The sequence below is a fragment of the Drosophila mauritiana genome, chromosome 2L, assembly GCF_004382145.1.
Source record: "Drosophila mauritiana strain mau12 chromosome 2L, ASM438214v1, whole genome shotgun sequence".
NCBI lineage: Eukaryota > Metazoa > Arthropoda > Insecta > Diptera > Drosophilidae > Drosophila > Drosophila mauritiana.
The window spans coordinates 73,199-92,872 of record NC_046667.1 but is presented as its reverse complement, the minus strand read 5'-3'; the positions used below and the strand labels follow the sequence as shown (position 1 = coordinate 92,872).

The 19,674-nt window shown below is 40.3% G+C and overlaps 1 protein-coding gene across 16 annotated transcripts in view; it reads left to right on the top strand.

The window, feature by feature from the left end:
• Positions 1-890: 890 nt before the first annotated feature.
• Positions 891-19,674, top strand: part of LOC117135236 (mucin-5AC) — a 28,174-nt gene continuing 9,390 nt past the window's right edge. For 8 of the 16 annotated variants that reach the window (XM_033295370.1, XM_033295368.1, XM_033295361.1 and 5 more), the window contains exons 1-5: positions 891-973; positions 1,981-2,082; positions 15,330-15,886; positions 16,405-16,601; positions 16,840-19,386. In XM_033295370.1, coding sequence (XP_033151261.1) covers positions 2,013-2,082; positions 15,330-15,886; positions 16,405-16,601; positions 16,840-19,386 — 3,371 coding nt within the window. In that variant the 5' untranslated portion in view covers positions 891-973; positions 1,981-2,012. Of the gene's footprint in view, positions 2,083-15,329; positions 15,887-16,404; positions 16,602-16,839; positions 19,387-19,674 lie in introns of all 16 variants that reach the window. The other 8 variants (XM_033295365.1, XM_033295372.1, XM_033295367.1 and 5 more) reach the window with 3 other exon arrangements.

The following is a 19,674-nucleotide window of genomic DNA, read 5'->3' as shown; positions in this document are numbered from 1 at the left end:
AAAAAATAGTGTGAAATACAATCCATCAAAAAATAAATTAATAAATAAAGAATTAGATTAATTCGCATGGCTTGCTCAAACCATCAGCTTGTATCGCCGTTCACCAGAACCCCTTTACTTCAGTTGTTGTTTTACAGCTTTAGCTTGGCTTTGGTTGGCTGCTTTGGCCTAGTTCTTGGTCGTTGCCATGTTTTCAACTCGGTTTTACTTTCAATTCTATGGGTTGAAATTGGCCACTTTGGGCTTTAGAGTAAAGCTATATGTTAGGCATACCAATTGAATTTATCAAGGGCAATTCAGCTGGGTGGTTTTAATACTAAAAGTGATTGAGTGGTCTTCCTTCGATCCCATGCTTGACATGGATTCAAGTCCAAGCCCATGTTGAAGTAGTAAGTATTCTTTAATTTAAGCACCGTAATCCACTATACAGCGATCCAGAAACCTGCTGCCAAACGAAAATGTAACAAAAAAGGTAACAACATTTCACAATCGCCTTGGTAAATAGTTTCCTAGCCTTCGTTGGCTAGAGGGTGGATATTGTTGGAGTTTCAGAAAACAATAAACAAAGCCCGCTCCCCACTTGTAGATGGCTTCAAACTAATGGGGAGCTTTGGATGAAATTCTCAGTAATATGATGAAATTGACTAAGAATATGGGTTGGACTACATTTTTCTGATAACTTGTATAAGAAAAACGTAGCAACTCTGCAATGGCACAAGCGTTAACTTTACTCTTACTTTCAAAAGCTTAAGAGATACAAACGACCCCGCGCGGGTGCAGCAATAACTTGAACAGTCTGTTAATGTAAAGTAACAGTCGGGGCCAAGCGTGGCTTAGACCAAGCTTGGCCCAAAAGCCTGACTTCGAAACTTGGTTGGCTGGCTGAGCTTGCCGAGAGTCTCAAGACACTCACTCCGCACAGTCGCGCTGTATAGTTGTTTCGATTAGGACGTGTGGTTCGCTTAAGCGCACGGTAAGCAGAGACACTCGAGGGTCACCCGAACTTGTCAGGCAGTCTAAGCTGTTTGCATTAAGCCACAGTCTATTTTTGGCATTTAATTCCCAATTCATTTGGTAAACGCGTCGAAATAAAGTCCACCTCTGACTGAACATTGCAACCAGCCAAAAATTTAACATTCGTAGAAAGCAGTTTTAACTGCATCTTGCAGTTTAGTCGAAGAGCTCAAGCGTGTGTGTCGGTGGTAAGGTAACTTTGCGTTAAAAAGAAAGTTTTCGCTAAATATATATACAAGCTTCAACAAACAAAATAAAAACGTGCAAGTTTTGTTTTATTTTGTTTCGCATTTTCCTCTACGCGCTACAGACCAGCTCATTCAGAGTTTTCCAATATGGAGGTGCCCGCGATACCGTACGGGAAATCTAAATCAAACACCGATCTTCGATTCGATCTCTTTGCATTTTTGTCTAGCAATCTTTTCCATGGTAACTACAAAACGAACGGCGGTCATTGCAGTCTCACGTGAAAAACTAAAAAACCGAACTAAAAAACGGTTGCCAAAAGGAATGGAGGAAAACTAAGTGTTGTAATCTGTAAACGTGTGTGTTAGCTATGCATCGTCGCGTTGGTTAAAGCCAAACGAAAGCTCGAATAATAGGGGCAGAAACTAAATCTGCTTACAACAATACAAACATGTCCTAACAAAGTGAAGGCACAGCCACAAAGCCGCAGTCGCGGCATAAGCAAGACACACCATTAAGAAAATTGTAACACAAGGCTCAAAAAATCTAAATTGAAAAATTGCGACACTGCCTTCTTAGTTATTTAGCAATTGTATTCAACAAAACAGAGGTTTTCTCAACGGTAACTGCCACCGTCATTGGTGCGGTGGCTGCTGCTGCTGCTCCCCACGTCCCGCGCTGCCAACCTCTTTTTTTATCCGAGCTTGGCTATTGGTATTTTAAATTCTGTGAACTAACCCCAAAACGAAACTGAACCAACCACATCAAGAAAATTTACAGTTACAGTTACGACGACGCGCCATACCTGCAATATGAAGTATTCAACAAGTCGACTAAACATTCTGTGCCTGCTGGGATTGTGCCTACTGCTTTTTAAAACAGGTGAGTAATGCCCACTTGAGTGAAGAACACTCTGCGTGAAATACAAATGGAGGCAAAAACTTAAAAGAGCATGTGTTCGAGCAAAGGGCTTAAACACTCTACCCACTAGTCCTAGAAGAGTTAGTACTTAACCAGACCTTAAGACAACCAGAGGGAATTTAACATCAACATTATTTTGCCGTTAATTCGCTCATTACAATTGGAACGACGGAATTATTCGAGTTAGGTAGTTTCCTAGTTAATGCAGTCGAAATTTAGTAAAATTCGATTGATATGATTGATATATCGTTTTTTAAAAAATGAAAAAACCAGAAAAAAAGTTTTTACAGAACTATGAATTTTTTTCCTGAATCATATTCTAAACATCGTGATGGAAATATTATGTTCCGCAAATAAAGGCAAACTTGTTTTGAACTCTGTTCCGGCTGTCTTGTACGATCTCACAATAGTCTAATGTCAAATTCAATCACCGTTAAAGAAGTCAAGCCACCAGCTGTTAGGCACTTGTGTTGAGCTCTATTGTGGGTACTCCGGCTAAGAGCTAAACGAGTTTCTTAACATGTCCAAAAATGTATATATACTTTGAGACTTATAGCTGCGAAATGTGATAAAATAAATAAGAAGTAAGAGTATATACATTAGGGGATATCTCATTAGGTATGTATGTAGGTAAATACATAGTCTGATCAACTGCTCTATTTACCAGCGAACAATAACATAATCAAACATTTCGACCATAACAAGCTTTACCGTGTCCAACTATTGGTCACTTGGGCTGTCTACTCACCATACTGCTGGGTAATGGTAATGGAATTATGTAAGTTATGCCAATCAGCCAGCAGCCAACCAAGCAGCTTATGACACAGATATTAATTGCATACAGCTCGCTGACTCGATTGAATAGGTTCACTAAGTGAGTGAGTGTATAGGTGTAACCGAGCAAATTGTGGCTATAATAACTGTTGATAATTTTTAAAACAGTTTGCTTAATTGTTCATACATTTGTTATGAATGATAATATATGCAAAATTTGAGAAAAGAAAATGGGAACTATAAAAATTGCTTAGATAACGTGTTAGGGATTGACACTATAAAAATTTTAAAAATAGCATTAGACGGCTAAATTGTTTTGAGATACATTTTGTGTATTACTTTGTGACCGTAAAAAGTGCATATCTTCTTCATTCCTCATTAGTTTTAAGAGCGAACTTGAAGTAGTCAAGTCCGCCTGTCCGTCCGTCCATTTTTAAACAATTTACAAGCTATCTGCTATACCGGCTCGGTCGTTGATACTTACCAAGAATATACATACATATATACATACAGCTGCGGTTAAAATAATAACACTTCTGCAGGTACATATCATATATGGGCACAATTGTGCCCTTCACAGCGTTGCAATTTCTGACTTAAGTGAATGTACCCTCCGCAAGGGTATGAAGAGGGTATGTTGCATGACTTGGTTTAGGCATAGTGGCAACACTTTCCATTTTGATGAACTTTCTCAGTGTTTTGAGTGGAGTGTTTTTTTAAGCCACAGAAATATACATTTGGGTAAAACCTTAGATATGCCGCCATGGAAATATTTTCATGCGTAATTGCTAGGAAATTTTCACCGTAAGTGTTAAAACATTTGATGTGCTACTGGTTTAATGCGAAAGTCCATGGCGAAAGTTGAACATTTGCAAGAACATTTGTTTAAGCGCGTGTTTAATGAATAGTATAACAAAGGGGATCCAATCATAATTCAGTTTCAATGCCAGTTAGACCATTAATATGGTGGTCACGCCTCGGCCTAATCATTTCGTCTCTTTTTTACCGTAGGCAGTGTCAATGCTTACCGTGCGAAAGTTGTGGCGCACGCGGAAGATCGTCATTAAATTACTTCGCTAGGTCTTTGACTGTAACCTGAACACTTTATACGAGCATGTACGAGCACTGGCATGGCGCAACTTTGTTTTGCATGCACACAGTGCACTTTCGCTTTCAAGCAGTATTCCAGCGAGTCTGAGGCAAGCTTGAATAAATTTGCACACAGCAATGGTAATCCCTGGATTTCGCAAGGCTCCAGATAATTTGCGTTGAATTGGACGACGAAATTGTTGTCGGCACAGTACGAGGAGTACCAATAGACAACCAAACGGCAAACACCCAACTTCTCTTAACTTCTGCGCTTGCCCTTACAAGCTTGTTTACGGCGTTACTCACCTTGAAATGCATACGCATTACAGTTGAAAATTATTTTTGCTACGAAATGGGCAATCTATTAAAACATTGCGTTAAGCCGACGACGTCCATATCCGTAGCCCATGTAAATAGAGCTCTTGACGTCGCTATGCACCGTATCGTGAAATTAAATGGGGCCCGACGCAGCCGCTCCACTTAACCCTCTTACACCAATCCTGTTACGGCAAGGTAACTCTCTTTTTTCACGGCAAAAAGCCGCTGAAATCTTTTATTTTGTATTGACGGCCGACTCGATATAGCCATGCCCGTTCGTCTATTTCTACGCAAACTGATCTCACAGTTTTAATGCTATGTGCTGCATAAACCTTTTTTTGATCATAAAATTTTTCTTATTCGATTATTTTAAATATAATTACTGCAAGGGTTTATAAGATTCGGCTTGTTAAAGCTAGCTTCCAATGTCCATAATTTCTATTAAGATTCAAGATTTTACTGATACTTGAAGGATTTTCTAACAGACATTTTTCCTTAGCCCATACCTCGCTCTTTTTTTACAGAAGTTAATTGTGATTGTTTTGCTTGGCAATCGATGGTCCGGCACAAGGTTTGCTTATGTCAGTTGTGGCTTTTTCGTCTCCTTTGTGGGTATAAACTGGATTTAGCAGATGTTGAATGCATCGACCTTGACGCGATTGCCGTTGGGATTCCGTTTTTGTTGTTGTGTTTTGTGTTTGTTTCGTAGACCACTGCTTGGTAAATTTAAGTCGAATTGAGGCTAAAGGCTCTCAAGGGCAAACTGCAGCAAGTCAGCTGCTTTCCTCTGTAAAGCACTCGGAAACGCAACTTTTTCATTTATCATATATTTTACGGCACCGCGAAATGCTATGCTGTTTACCTTTCACTTTCACCAGTGCTCGCTTTAATAACGGTTGTCGGCCTCATAGTGACAAAATGTTGGCCGCCACGATACGATTATGTGAGCCAATCGATTAGCAGTGCCCTGTGATTGCATAATCGGACTCATCTGTTTCGTTAGAGCATCATTATGTGCTTGGTTTAAACGTAATACTTTGCAGGCTGCCGTCAGGTATTCGACTACCATAGAATAATTGTAAGGGTATAATGGTTAACCACAAAAAGCAATACTTGCCAGGTATTTACAATTTGTGTTGATTTTTTCTCTTTACTTTCGGGTACCACGGCTCAATGCACTGCTTTTAGGAAACTCTCCACACTACCAATTAAATTTTTTATTGTCACTTAGCAGCCTCTTAAATAAAGCAACCGGTTGTACATATATAAATTGAATAGTTTGATGACATTATTTGGAAAAGTTTGCTATTTGATTTCTAGTAAAATTCAATTATGGATGGGTTGGTACAGCAGTAGTAGCAAAGCTAAGAGCAATGCAGTTTTGATGGAGTATTTTTAACTAAAGCTAGCAAAAGATAAATTACACATAAAGTCTGGCAAGGCGTTGTGGTTAATAGATATTCGCCTTTTTTTGTTAAAATTGGCTTATAATAGTTCTTTGTGACTTCTAAATTTCAACTAACGGTTATAGGAAGCGTTTTACCAGTTACACAGAACCTGGGAAACCTATACTAAAACAAGTCCTTATTTTTTAAGGAATAATTAAATCAGCTTCAACTGTCTTACTCGTGACAGCTTCAATTGTTTTATAAACAGTTGACATTTAAGCCACAATTGGCTAGTTTGCATGGTCACGCTGCCTTCACCCATGAGTTGCTGCACTCGATGTTGCTCAGGGTGTGGTCCAGTTAGCCCCATTTAGCGTGAGAAAACTGTAGTCTTAATTAAAACTAATCCAAATGAGTTTATAAAATATAAGCCGGATTAAAAATTATATATCTGTAGAATCATTTTAAAATTTATTAAATAAGAACAAGAGATAACGCAATAATCAAGATCCTTAAGTTTCTTCTTATACTCTACGAGCAGTAGGTAAAAATAACAAATATGTAAAATAAAAAATTAATTTTAAATATGTGTTCGTTTGTATATTGAATCTATATCAGAAATATAAAGCGATCATCCGGCTGCCAGTGCATAGCAATGTCTCAACTGTTACTTACACGAAAATGCCATAACTTTATTATAGCCCTGCCCAAAGGCGTCGCATAAATAGCGAAGCGACATCGCGTAGGACTTGCTAACAATGTACTTCATTCCCAGCTATTTTTTTCCATGCACGACAGGCGATGCGGATTGGAAACTATGTGTTGCGTACAGCCCTGCCTTGTATTTTATGAGATGTTTTTGGTCTGATTGCATGCGAGCAATATTTCTTCGGGGTCTGAAATGACAGCGTTATGTCCTGGTGCTCTACAGTGAGCTCGACAGGCATAATTTATTTATGTGACACCGATAACCAATTTATATACTTTTTCTATACTTAATGACTAACAAGGAGATGTTTCGGCTGATGTGGGTTATTTTTCAACCTGCATTTTATAAGAATTTTTATTCCTGTAGTCCATTTTCTGTTTACCAGCCTATTTGCTACCCAAGAGGTTGTACCTGCTAGTTTTTAGTGAATAATGAAAACGAATAAGCCTTGAATTTTTTGTCTGATCATAAAACAGAAACGATTAAACCTTTTACAAAGCCGTATAGCCAGGTACCGAATATTTAATTCGCATAATTTATCGAGAGTTTAAGTTTTTAAGCTGGTGGATCGAATCAATCGAGAAAACCGGATAGAAATATCCCATAGTTTAAGTATACGATAACTAGAAGAACTGACGTCGGATCATCAAAAATTTCTAATAGAGGCGGCAGGTTATGTGTACAATTGAAACAAAGTAAACGGTTTCTCAAAACTAAAGATTTACATTCGTCATTTGAGCAGCACTTGTCTTGGCCTATACGTAACTGTAAGCTCCAGACTCAGATTTACAACTATTATCTGCGTTCGGTTAGCTTAAATATTTGTTATTATATTTTATATAAGTAACTCTTAAACTTTATTTGTAATTTCCTCAACATGTTCGTGTTAATTTTTCTTTTTCGTTTCGATTATCTGTGGCCTCTTGGACTCTTGCTTATATCGTGTTTGTATTGCCAATAAGACATTGATTAAAAGCAGTTAATTAAGCGAAACAGCCAAAAAGCGAACGATCGCAGACTGAACTGCCTCACAACACACAGTAAATATAAACATCACTTATATTGAATTCTTAGGCTATCACGGTCTTCGTGTCTTATCCGAGTAGTCTTCTTGTAAAGAAATAAAAATAACAATATATATTGTTTTACTGCAACTTCTAAGAGTTTTCGAAATTGTAAAACCATAGCAGTTAAGCAAATTATATTTTCCTCCTCAGTGTCATGGCCACTAACATTTACTACCTCGTAACAGTACCATCGCTAACCATTCACAAGATGCTGTTAAAATGCCACTTTATTGCTTCTCCTGTTTTCGCTTTTCAATATGTGTTCGCTTTTCGTGCATATTTGTTGCTATTGATTGATGCAGCTTTTACTGATTACTTTTACCTTCCAAACTTGGCGCATCGGTTCAAGTTCAACGACAGAGAGGACAAGGTGGCGACTCTGTCGGGAGGTTGCCGAGACACATAATAACACAACACATTTTGATGACATCACCGAAGTTAAGCCACGTGGCACGTCTTTTATTCGCTTTCAGTTTCTCTTAACTGGTCGGATTAATATATTTAATTATAGTACATAGAGACTGTTCAGACTCTGTGGCATATGCTGCTGCACAAGCTCTGCGCAAGCTGAGACAAGTGCTCTGCTCATTGCCATATTTAGCCGTTAAATGAAGACCTAACCTTGGCATCGTTTCGTCACAAAAAAGATCCAAGTATTGCTTCCAGCTACCAAAACATAGATAGAATCGAGAACAATCACCAAAGAAAACATGAAACTATAAATTTATAATCACGACCTGAATGGGGGATACGTTTCCTTTTACTAACTCAAGCGCATACACATATTAACTAGCAAGGGTGCGTGCAGCAAAGGTGAGCAAAAAATGGCATTTAGACAAAATGTTGCGCATGTCTCTTGTCTTGCCTGAAAACTCCAATGCAGCTGCAGCTGACTGTGAACTGTTTTACCGACATTGTGGGGACCTGGTTTTAAATGGTTCACATTAATTGTAAACAACAAGCCAGTTATATAAAGTTCGCTAGAGCCGGCACACCCTCTTCTCACTTAGCATCGGAGCATACACGTTGAGCTAGAACTGAATGCACAGCCACGCAAAAAAAAGATTATAGCTTTGTCTCAACTCAGCATCTTAGAAGCTTGTGGACGTTAGCTTGATCTATATACCCTTGGCAGTAACTATATATAAACGGAACTGGTGTTTATCGAATAAAAACAACAATTTATAATAAAAAACAACGAATGTGAAGAATTTAATTCTGTTTCTAATATTTAACTTTATTCTCCGGCAAATAAGCTACCTGCGATTTAAAGAAGACCATTTCTAAAGTTTTATGCAGAAAGCTTTAAAACTGAGAGCGCCCTTTGCGTATAAACGGATTGACTGACAGCCGGATATACATACATATGTTATCGGTTATCGGATTGAAATCTATATTCCCTCTACGTTTTTGTGATTAAAACAATAGTCGAAGACAGATTTATAAATAAAGAAATAGTAAAAATAATGTAAAAAAAAATCCAATCTGCTGAACTCAATTATTTTCAGCTCCTTTTGACTTTATAGCCAACACAGCATTCGCCATAATTCTTTTTTACTATTATAATTGTTTGCGTTGTCTATAAAAGCGCATTTTCATTGTTTTGTTCGGCTAAGCCCAGACCAGACGCCGACGCAGGTCTACATAGAAACCATAATTGCTATAGCCTTTTATTCATAAGCTGCACATAGGCGGTTGTTAAGTTCTCTTGCGCAACAAGCAGTCGCGAAGCTGCCATTTATAGACCGCAGCAGCTGGCAGACACGCCAGGGCGTTAAGTGACCCTGAATTAGTTTCTGGTCCGACTTTTAAGCAGCGATGTAGTAATGTAACTGTGGCTTTACGTTCTAGACAATGTATCGCAATACAGAATGCGTCTTAATCGTTATTGCGATGCAAAACTATTTAAATGCTACAAATCTTTGAAGTTATCCGAATTTCGATATGTTGTTAGTGCAAAAGTTTAAAAGTTTGTATGTTCTTTTGTACTGAGCCCAAAAGTTTGTAACATTTAAGACACACCCAAAATTTTTCTTCGACCAGACCAACACATAAGCTGACACGACGTTCACTTTTAGATTGTAAACCCAAGTCACCAAGTCAAAAATACTATCATTGCATTTGTATTTGGCATAAGCAATAGCTGTCCCTGGGTTTTGTTGCTATAATTTTAATTTGATCTGAAACTAAAATTAAATCTGTGTATTGATATTTGTGGGGCTTTAATAATCGATCGTATATAGCAACTAATTTTCGTTAGCAAAGCGTCTTGGCGTCCAAGGAGCCAGCATGGATGGATGGATGGGCTGGTGTGGCGGGTGTGGCGAATTCGTTTGTATTCCACAACGGTGGACTTCGTGTTGTGGCCTTTTTTAATTTTTAATTTATACATATAAATCAAAAAAATGTGGGGCTAGGAAAATCAGAAGATTGGCGGGTATCTGACAGACGAAGAAGTCGACTATAGCGTTCATTTTATTTAAATTTTGAATGCATAAAAACAATTGTATTTCTCAAAAAAGCAAATAGAGTTTTCCATCAGTAACACCGCTGCCAAACAATGCGCCTGCTATATGGTATACGCCCTACACCAAAGGCGAGGAGTTCCCAGGTACAAACTGTATGCTGCGGACCGCGTATGCGACTGTGCGAATTGGATATTGTAATTCATTTTTAACCGATTACTTATACCCGTGAACTGCGGTCCGGGAATGTTAATAACAAACTTTGATATCGCTCAGAAAGATTTCTGGCCACGAAAATATATCTGAGTGGATCGCAGTACATGTCATGTGTTTTTCGGTAGCCCAATATTTACTTCCAATTTTATGGTGGACACATACTGGCTAATCCTTATCAGAGCGCTGCCCTAGTAAATACGCTCGGAATTGAATTTTGTGTTTCAATTGTGTTTGTAAAATTCGACTTAAATATTTTTCAATGCGGATGATTTAATGTCTAGACGAACAGGCGCAACCGCCCTTTTCATATTAATCTCGTGCAGAAAAAACCGTGGGTGCAGTGGGTGTTTTCCGGGTGCACTGAATTACAAATAGGTAATGGCGATTAAAAATGTATTAGGAGGAATTATTCACTTTCAGTGCATCTCGACTGCCGAAAAGCCATTGGTAGATTAATCCATCACACCAATGCCAGTGTGAAAATAAGAGCACAGCCGACAAAGGCAGCTGTATCAATGTAAAATTTGGCATCGTCCTCTCATTTCAATTGTTTGAAAACTAAAAATGCATATTAGCTATAAAAGTTTTTTTTTAATTGCTTGTGAAAAGCGGAAGCGTCAAACAATAAGCGGAAATCGAAGTCCCATCTGAAAAGCTGAAACTGAACTGACTGCCTTGGGTTCAAGAAGCTCGCCAAGGTTCAGGCTGTTACCAAGGGTTTAACTACTTCAGAATATAATAAGAACGCCTCATTCTTATGACATTGCACGTAAGTTGTAATTACTTTACAAAACTCAGCTTTATGATGTTGTTTTTGGGCAAAATAAAAAAAAAAACAATAATCGATACGATCTATCCACAAAAATGTCAAATTTAATATGTAGATATATTAGTAAATATATTTGACTGCTGGTACCTTTGAAAATACTAAGATTATGCTAAGCAAGCAATGTAAAAAGTGGACGATTGCCTACAACTATGTACATATTTCCGGCACCATCGAGTATTTTCGCTGTAAACGACCTGTCTGTGGCTTGGCTTAGTGGTTTAAGCAGGCCTGGTCATTGTTGCAGTTTAAAGTTGCCCTGGTGCTTATCAAATTCATTTAAATTAAAAGAGAAAGGAAAATGGTTATTGCCACAACGGTCTTAAGACCGTATGACTCTATGTCAGTCGTAAATTGGTAAACACTGTTAGGAGCCCATCTGATATACATACATACATATGTACTTGGTACCTTGACCTGCGAAGAAGTTAAACGAACCGTTATCCGCTGGAGCATGCATTCATATACCCGCAGTGCTGCACCGCAAATGCAAGTACAACGCCGCATATGTATATACATAAATTAAAAAGGATGTAAGTCTTTTTCAGTGTTGACTACTTTTCGGTTGGATGTTTCGCCAAAAATTTATGGTTACTTGACTTCGCTATTTGTTGTAACCCTTTTATAATTTTGGCTTTCTTTTTTGCTGAATGTTCTGAATGGGCCGGACCGCTTCACAGGCATGGGTTTGGAGTTGAGGTTGGCTGGAACAAGATAGTCCTCATTCAAATGGAATGGCGAATCGGTACTTTAATGTCATTACCCAATTTATAATTATTTAACACTTTTAATACTGCCGTTATGTAGCACTTAATGCGACGACCATGCAGTTGCAGTATTTCGCCCTCGAAGCGTTTTACATCAAAATTGGATTCCAATTTATGGAGCAATTCCAGCTTTGCCGTTATACTTGTTATCTGAGTTTCTATTCCCAGTCCGGAGTTGCACCCAATCCGTTCTCTACATAGATTCGATACAGTCACTGCTCGGAAACTTATTTTGTAGTCTACGCTCCGTCTCCAGTATGGATTGTTGTTGGATAGCTAGTATAGTGCACACTAGATATGGCAGCCTTATTGCCAATGCGACACACGAACCGCGGACATTGCATAGCACATAAATCGCAGTTGCAGTTAAACGAAGCGAAAGTGATCAAATTTAAAGAGGGCGTGGTGAGGCTAGCACCACAATGTAGCGTTGTCGCTGTCGTTGCAGTCGGTCTAGCTACGGCCTCTAGCAAAAAGATCTCAGATACTTACACACACAGTGGAGCAAGCACGAATGTCTCGTTCACCAGCGAGTTGTGTATCTGATGGTTATGCAACATTCTCTGTTTGACCCACTTTCGGTCCGTTTACTTGAGGTCTTTGTCGCCAATGCTGGCCTGCATTCACTTTCGGGCAACTCAAATGCAAACTATGGCCAGAAATAATTTTGGAATCCTTAGAACAGCCATTTGTTCGATTAGCCATCTTTCGCACTTGAGGTCTAGAGCAGTCTAGAGGAAAACGGAAAGCTCTTACGATTACTATATATCGAAAAAATTTTGAAAGTTAGCTACCAATTAACATTTTGAAAAGTTGCCCAGTTGATAATAACATGTGCCACAAGAGTCATATTGCCAGTCATAACGAGTGCACATACTGGTCGGCTTGCTGCACTCAACTACATCTATGCTGCGTGCCAGAAAAGTCTTTTTTTTTTGCGTGTCTGCTTGCTGAAATGGTACAGGTGGCCGTTGCATATGACTAAGTCTATAAAAAAAACCAGCCCAAACACAGTATTTTGCGAATTCGCCCCCTTTTTGGCATTAATCCTTTTAGAAGCGGTTAGTACCCACAGGTAGAAAGAACGATGAAATTCTCCTATCTAACTCAAGTTATCTGAATATCAATATGCAAAGTCAGGCGTCAAAACTAGCCTCACAATGACAGTTTCTAATACGTAGACAATAATTCGAATTACCCATACAAATGTCCTACTACCGGGCCGCTCTCTGTTCACTTCACAAGAAATAAACTTAGCTATGTTTGAAGTATGTATATACGTATAACTCCCAACACAGCTTTTTACTTGGACTGAAAAGTGGAGCATTCTCCCCCAAAAAATTGTTGGGAGGTAAACTAAGCCACTGCTGAGATACAGTAGAAAGTATATTTTCGATTGTTCGAGTATGAGTGGCAACATAAGCCCAGGCGATTGGCTAGTTGCATAACAGTCAAAAAGCGCTTCATGCCGGAGCCTCGCTTAGTATTTGAATGTTGCCCACAGCTACGAAAATAAAAGTACTCGGGCAAGAGGCGTGGGGCAAGAGAAAGAGGTGGATATTTCCTGTTTTGTTTCTCTTTAGGCACACTGCTGCTATTCACTTTTATTTCTTACTATCTAAGACAACTCAAGCCTCCTATATCAGCGATTTTACTGCAATGAAAAGTCAAAATTGGGTTATTTTGGCGGCACGAATGATTTCTTTATATTTGTTTATAGATTTTAAACCATTTACATTTGCGAACCCTTATCCTTTTGGTCGGGCTTGTGGGTTTGACCCCAGCAGAATAAGGCATGAATGACATTATAAACCGGAAACACAATAATAAAATGCTGATCAGTACGGAAAGGAAAATATTGTGTTTGTGGTCATATGGGTTATGTTTCATAATCAAAGTAATGTCGGAATGCAACAAGCAATTGAATTGATCGCCTTTGGCACTGAGTGATTTATATTTCTATCTGGTCAGTGTGTTGAGCGTGCGTTTAATATTTAACCAGACCCAATAATATGGAAGACTGCAACAACATGCTACGTGTAATTAAAAGTTCAAACGCGTAACACGTAAAAGGGAAATTGAGGCTTTTATGAAGGCAGCGACTATATTGCTGAATATAACAAAGACCGTTATTAAGGTTTCAACATTCATACTGACCTATACTACTGACCTATACAACTTATAAGTAATTAGAAGTGAAAGAAATATAATATTGAAAAGACTTCAAACTAAATCCACGTAACTTAATTGAACAGATTTATTTAAAGGCTTAATGTTATTTGACCTAACTGCCTCCTTACCAACTGCAGTGTTGACCAATAGCTCATTCGGGATGACATAAATAAGATCCATTTGACGCTGCCAAACGAGGTGGCAATTAGTGCAATGGTTCGCGCCATTTATCTAAATTTGGCCAAACTATTGGCGGTTACCAATTTAATGGCTTTAGAGGCGATGTTGAAATGCAACTTTTTCAAGCCATCTTATTTCGTACTATTTTGGGCCAGGCAGCAGTGGCACATTTAAGTCGCACCGGGTATCATCACTTAGTAAGAAATTGAAGAAATGGTGTTTTACATATACTAGCGCCTTGCGCACGACAAAGTAAAATCAACGAAAGCTATCCCGCGGTGTACTGTGTATTTTTCTGTTTTAGTGTTGCTTCCGACTGACATGAACGTCAAGTTCATCTTCAAGCCACGTTTATGGCTTGTTTTTCGCAAAAAAATTTGATCACATGAGCTATCTTTCTCTATTATCTGAAGGTGAGAATTTCCAGCACAAGTTATTTTCTCTAGTCCTAGATACACCAATAAAGTAATAAATATTAAGCGAACACAAGCAACAAATGCCAAGCAAAACCAGTCAAGATTGTGGTCGAATTACTGCGAGTTGCGTCACAACAGAGCTTTCATGCCTCGCTTCGACTTAAGACTAAGCTTTTGATCTGGCTTCAAAGTACAATACGAAGCGTACAAAGTCTTATTGTTCAGTGGAGCAGAATGTCTGATTGCGTAGCATTAGTAGCGACAGCGCCACAGGCCCATTAGCAAATGGGAGCTACATTATACAAGTGTCATCCATGCTGTTGGCAGGTCTAGAGCTCTTGCATGGTCTGTTTCCATTGGCACGTGATTGGATTTTTATATCTACCTCCGACGTACATATTTATGTTAATGTATCATTGGATTTGTCAATGTAGCAGACTGTAGCAAATATTCACATCAGGGCAGAGGTCTAGAGGGAGATGCATGCTTGATGAATTTTCGGAGCATGGTAACCCAGTTGTAGATTAAACTAAATGGCTCCTTGGAGCCTTGACACTATCTCGCGAAAAAGCATATATTCTGTCCCTCAGGATCAATTTATTTCATCGATATAAATTTATTTTACCTACTTCTTATCCAAATACTTGAGCTAAGTAAGAGCCCTTTCACAACGAATGAGGAAATAAAAAAAGTGAAAAGGGAAATAGTAAACATGGACTCTTCCACAAGGAATAACTTATATTTGTTCACATCTTGCTCGTGATTACAAAATGTGTTCCCAAAAAACAAAACACTTCTTTCAATACAATCTTATTTTCTAGAACCCATAGAGGCACAAAACAAAAGAACCTCACGCGTAACCAGCTCCCGCAGCTTCGGGACCAACGTCAAGACCGACAACTCCAATGGCCCCAGCTTCGACTGCCCTGAGGAGTTCGGGTACTATCCGCACCCATCAGATTGCACCCAATACTACGTGTGCGTCTTTGGAGGAGCGCTGCTTGAAAGTTGCACTGGCGGGTTGATGTACTCGCACGACCTACAGACCTGCGACTGGCCGCGAAACGTCGGCTGCGAGTTGGCGGACACATCCTCCGAGCGCAACATTGCACAAAGCCAGGTCCAGAGGCAAAGAGAACCCCATGCACAGCACGTACCAAGCCGAATACGCTTTGGAGCCGCTTTCAGCAGTCAGGGTGGCACACAGAAGACGGCCACGGTGCCGCCACAGTACCATCGTTCTCCACCCCAGGTAATACAGGCACAGGTGCAGAATATACCGCCTCCCCCACCGGAACTGCGAGTGTCACCAAACCCGGTAATCACGTCGCGTGGTCAACCAAAACCGCTGATCGACTCCCAGGAGGACATTGCAAAGGTAACTCACATGAATTCGAAGACAAAATTAGGATTCATTTTGGGGGATCATTCTTTCAATTGTCTATATAAAACTAACCAAGTCGAGGTTTATATACCCTTGATTAAATTAAAAAAACATACAAACATACGAGGGAAGGTTTAAAAAAAATCCATTCCCAATTAGAACAATATCTTTTCAATCATATAATTAGGTGTCAATCAATGGGTACTTTTTACAGACTCATAACCACAATTTCAATATTTAAAATATTACGCTTTCGCCGCTTTTTCTCGTGAACCATTAAGTCTTACTACGCATTCTCGTTAGTTTTTACGCTACCCTTCGATTTTTGTTTTACTCCTTAAGATCGAACAGCAGATTTTCGTTTTTTCGTGTTTATATAGTACATAGTACTCCACTTCACAGAATTTCTGGTAGGTACATAAACTTTTTATTTAGTGATTTATAATTTTAAACTTTTCAAACAAATTAACTTTTAAAACCGAAATAAAATTTAAATATTTGTTGTAATTTAGCTGTATGCCGATGCGCAGGAATCGTTGCCGCCTGTGGAAGAAGAGGAGTCCGACCGTCAGCAGAGAGTGTATCGAGGCCAACCCAGTACCGTTAGTCAAGTTCAACGCGATCGCGATGGTATTATTCACCAAGCTAGTATCAATTCTATTCCTCAAACTGGAAAAATCGGATCTTACGCTTTTGGGACCGCCTATAGGTAAGCTGTTATTCCTGCCACAAGTAGCTCAGATCTCACTATCGTTGCTTTCTAATCGAAGACACTACTTTATTGATGCTAGCCAAATTCTAAGCAATTCATTATGTTACATGCTCTTTTCTCTCATATAACGCATACTGCGCTATCTTTTTGCACCAACCGACACCGACACATCTACACTCCGACTTAAACTCCGGACAACCTTTACGCTTTTGGAAAAAACACTGTACACGAACAGCAAAAGCCTGCAGGACGACCAGACGCTCGAACTGTCCTACAACCGACTTGATGAAAGTAGGCGACGCAAACGCCGCGACCTTAGTGCCCAGCCGACAAAAGTTACAGAAGAAAAATATCACAACGACACAAATTGTTCAAGGGAAGTGTTGGAGCATGCTAGCCCTACCGAGCTTTCTGTTTCTACTGAGACTTCAAAAACTTCACAAGAACGCTTAAACGATGGTGCGCCGGCAAATGGTAGGATGCGTAAATACTCTTCAAAAATACGTCAGCTAAAAAGCGAGAACGCAATGGAATTCGACTACAAAGAAATTCCTGGCGAAGACAGCCAGTTAATGGATGGATATGAAGACGAGGATGATGTGGCCACGGGTGAGTCGAAGAGACGACCACGCCAGCTGCGACCTATTTCACATACATCACTGAAGTGGCCGGTACAAAACTACCGCGCCATTGACTCACCCGCCCTCCCGCAGGTTTCTCAGCAAACGGGATACAGCTTTGGAAGTTATAATCCATACCTCACACCTCCCAATACCAATCCTGTCCACAATCAACAGCCGCACGGCAACCCTAACTACAATCATCTACCCGGATACCACTCATACGTGCATCAGCAACATCAATTGGCTTCTGCTGGGCCACTCTCTCAGAAAAAGCACAAATTGCCTTATACCGGATACAATCTTTCGTTGCCCCCACCGCCGCTGGAGGATGACTTTCGTCCCATAGCTGGTAGCTACTACGAAGCTGCCGGTGCAGCTCAAACTAGTCCTCCTTCGCCCAACAGCAAACAGCACCATTCTAACGCTGGCGACCTGCTCCCTTTTCTGATACAACAGTTGAAGGAGCTAAAAGAACAGCGCAAGCACCTTCAGAGTGATAACTATGCGTACTTCCGTCTGGACAATCAGCCAATGAGTCCGGTACCCACTCACGCAGTCACACCCGTACCTACAATTAGCACCACTTACTACTCCCCAGTAGACGCGTCCAAGCTCTCACAACAGGTTACACCAAATGGTCAATACAGCACAATGGGCGGATTCTACAACAACCAAAAACCGGGTAAAGCCTCCTTTAATCCCAACTATCCCGGGAAGTTGGTATCCCAGTATAGTATCGCCTCTAACGGACATGATAGCACGACGGAGAGCAACTACTTTCAGTACAACATTGTTGCTAACCAGAAAATGAAGGGTGTCTTTAGCACAGCTCCTCCAAACCAGATCGGTCATTCTGCAGTTAAAGTTCGGCCCCCAGTCACGCCGCTTCAGGTGACTCAGAGTATTAACGTGGTATCTGCCCCAAATTTGACCTACAAAATACCTAATGGTCTGCAGCAAGCCCCATTTGCTCTTCTTCCCGAAGGCATTAGTTACGCCAGCAACAGCACCATTCCAGAATCCTACCAAACTTTCACTAAATCTGTCAGCACATCAGCAACAGTGCTTTCCGATGTGCCTACTACAACGCCTAAGTCAAAACTGACAAACTTTCAGTTTAACATCAACGAGTTCATGGCCAATCTTAAGGAAAGCGATTTGTCCAGTGTCAACCCGGCTGTTAATCCGTTGATAAAATATTTCAAAGAGCTTAGTACTGACAATAACGGAAATATAAATTTACACAATCCGCTGGTTAATCGTCGCCCCGTAACTGGGAGTACCAGCACCTTGAACAGCACAGCTACGACCACCCAGGTAGACATCACGCCGAACACACCAGCGTACAAAAAACGCATAAAACCCGATCCGACACTTCCCACGCAGAGCACTCCGACTCCCATAAGGATACTGAAAGGCTACGAACATTTTATTAAGGGCATACAGAATCAACTCAACTCGCGGAACTCTAGCCAAAGCACTGTCTACAACACATCAACCACTTTAATACGAATGCCAACCACCACGACCATCAAGAGTGTCGATTATTATGACGAGGATTACGAAGAGGATGAAGACATATTGCCTCCGTCTCAAATGCCCCCTTATATGCCAGTGTCCGAGACCATGGCCCCTCCCCGCCGACATTTAGCTACAGCAAGGCCCAATACTGAATCGCCAGGAAAAGGTCCAGCCAGTTTCCAGACGGGTTTTCTGGAGGCAACAACAACTCGACGTCCGTTTCCCACCTTCACCCAGGTGAATCAAGCCGGTGCTGAAGCCGACGTGCCCTCATTCATTAGCTTTCCTAGTGACATCTTCCAAGAACTAAAGCAGCGGCTGCCCAAGCTCCCGGAACCAAATGCCCCACAATCCAGTACCAAAGTATTCACAACTCCACGCAGTGTGCGCCCAACCTCCCATCCAAGGCCTATCTCCTCCAGTACAGAACAGCAGTCAACTCGCGTGCGTTATACAACTATCCGACCACGCATAAGAGGACAACAAAAATGGAAGACGACGTCACCAGTCCAAGAACAAAAGGAAATAAATAGTCATACCGAAAACAGTGCCGTTGTCTTAAACTCAAGCAAGCAGAGCAACCCGGGCGGCCTTCCACTAAACTCAATACATGCCGGCTCAAGCCCAGAAAGACACAGGTAGCTATATGAGCCGAGACAAATCTCTGATTGTTGAATTAAATAGTGCCGCTACACAGATACACAAGAATTTAGTGAATACAGAAAACAAGTGTTCTATGTAAATATACCATATATTCTACACCGCTCCGCCAACTCATCGGCAAAACCGTTTATACGTATACGATAAGACCCACTACTAAGCAATTCACGTAACGAAATTATCAAGCTGTACAGTTGACTAAACAAATGTTCTGGACTGGGTTCCTTTAACTGTAACCATAATTTTAACGCTAACCCCAGCTAATT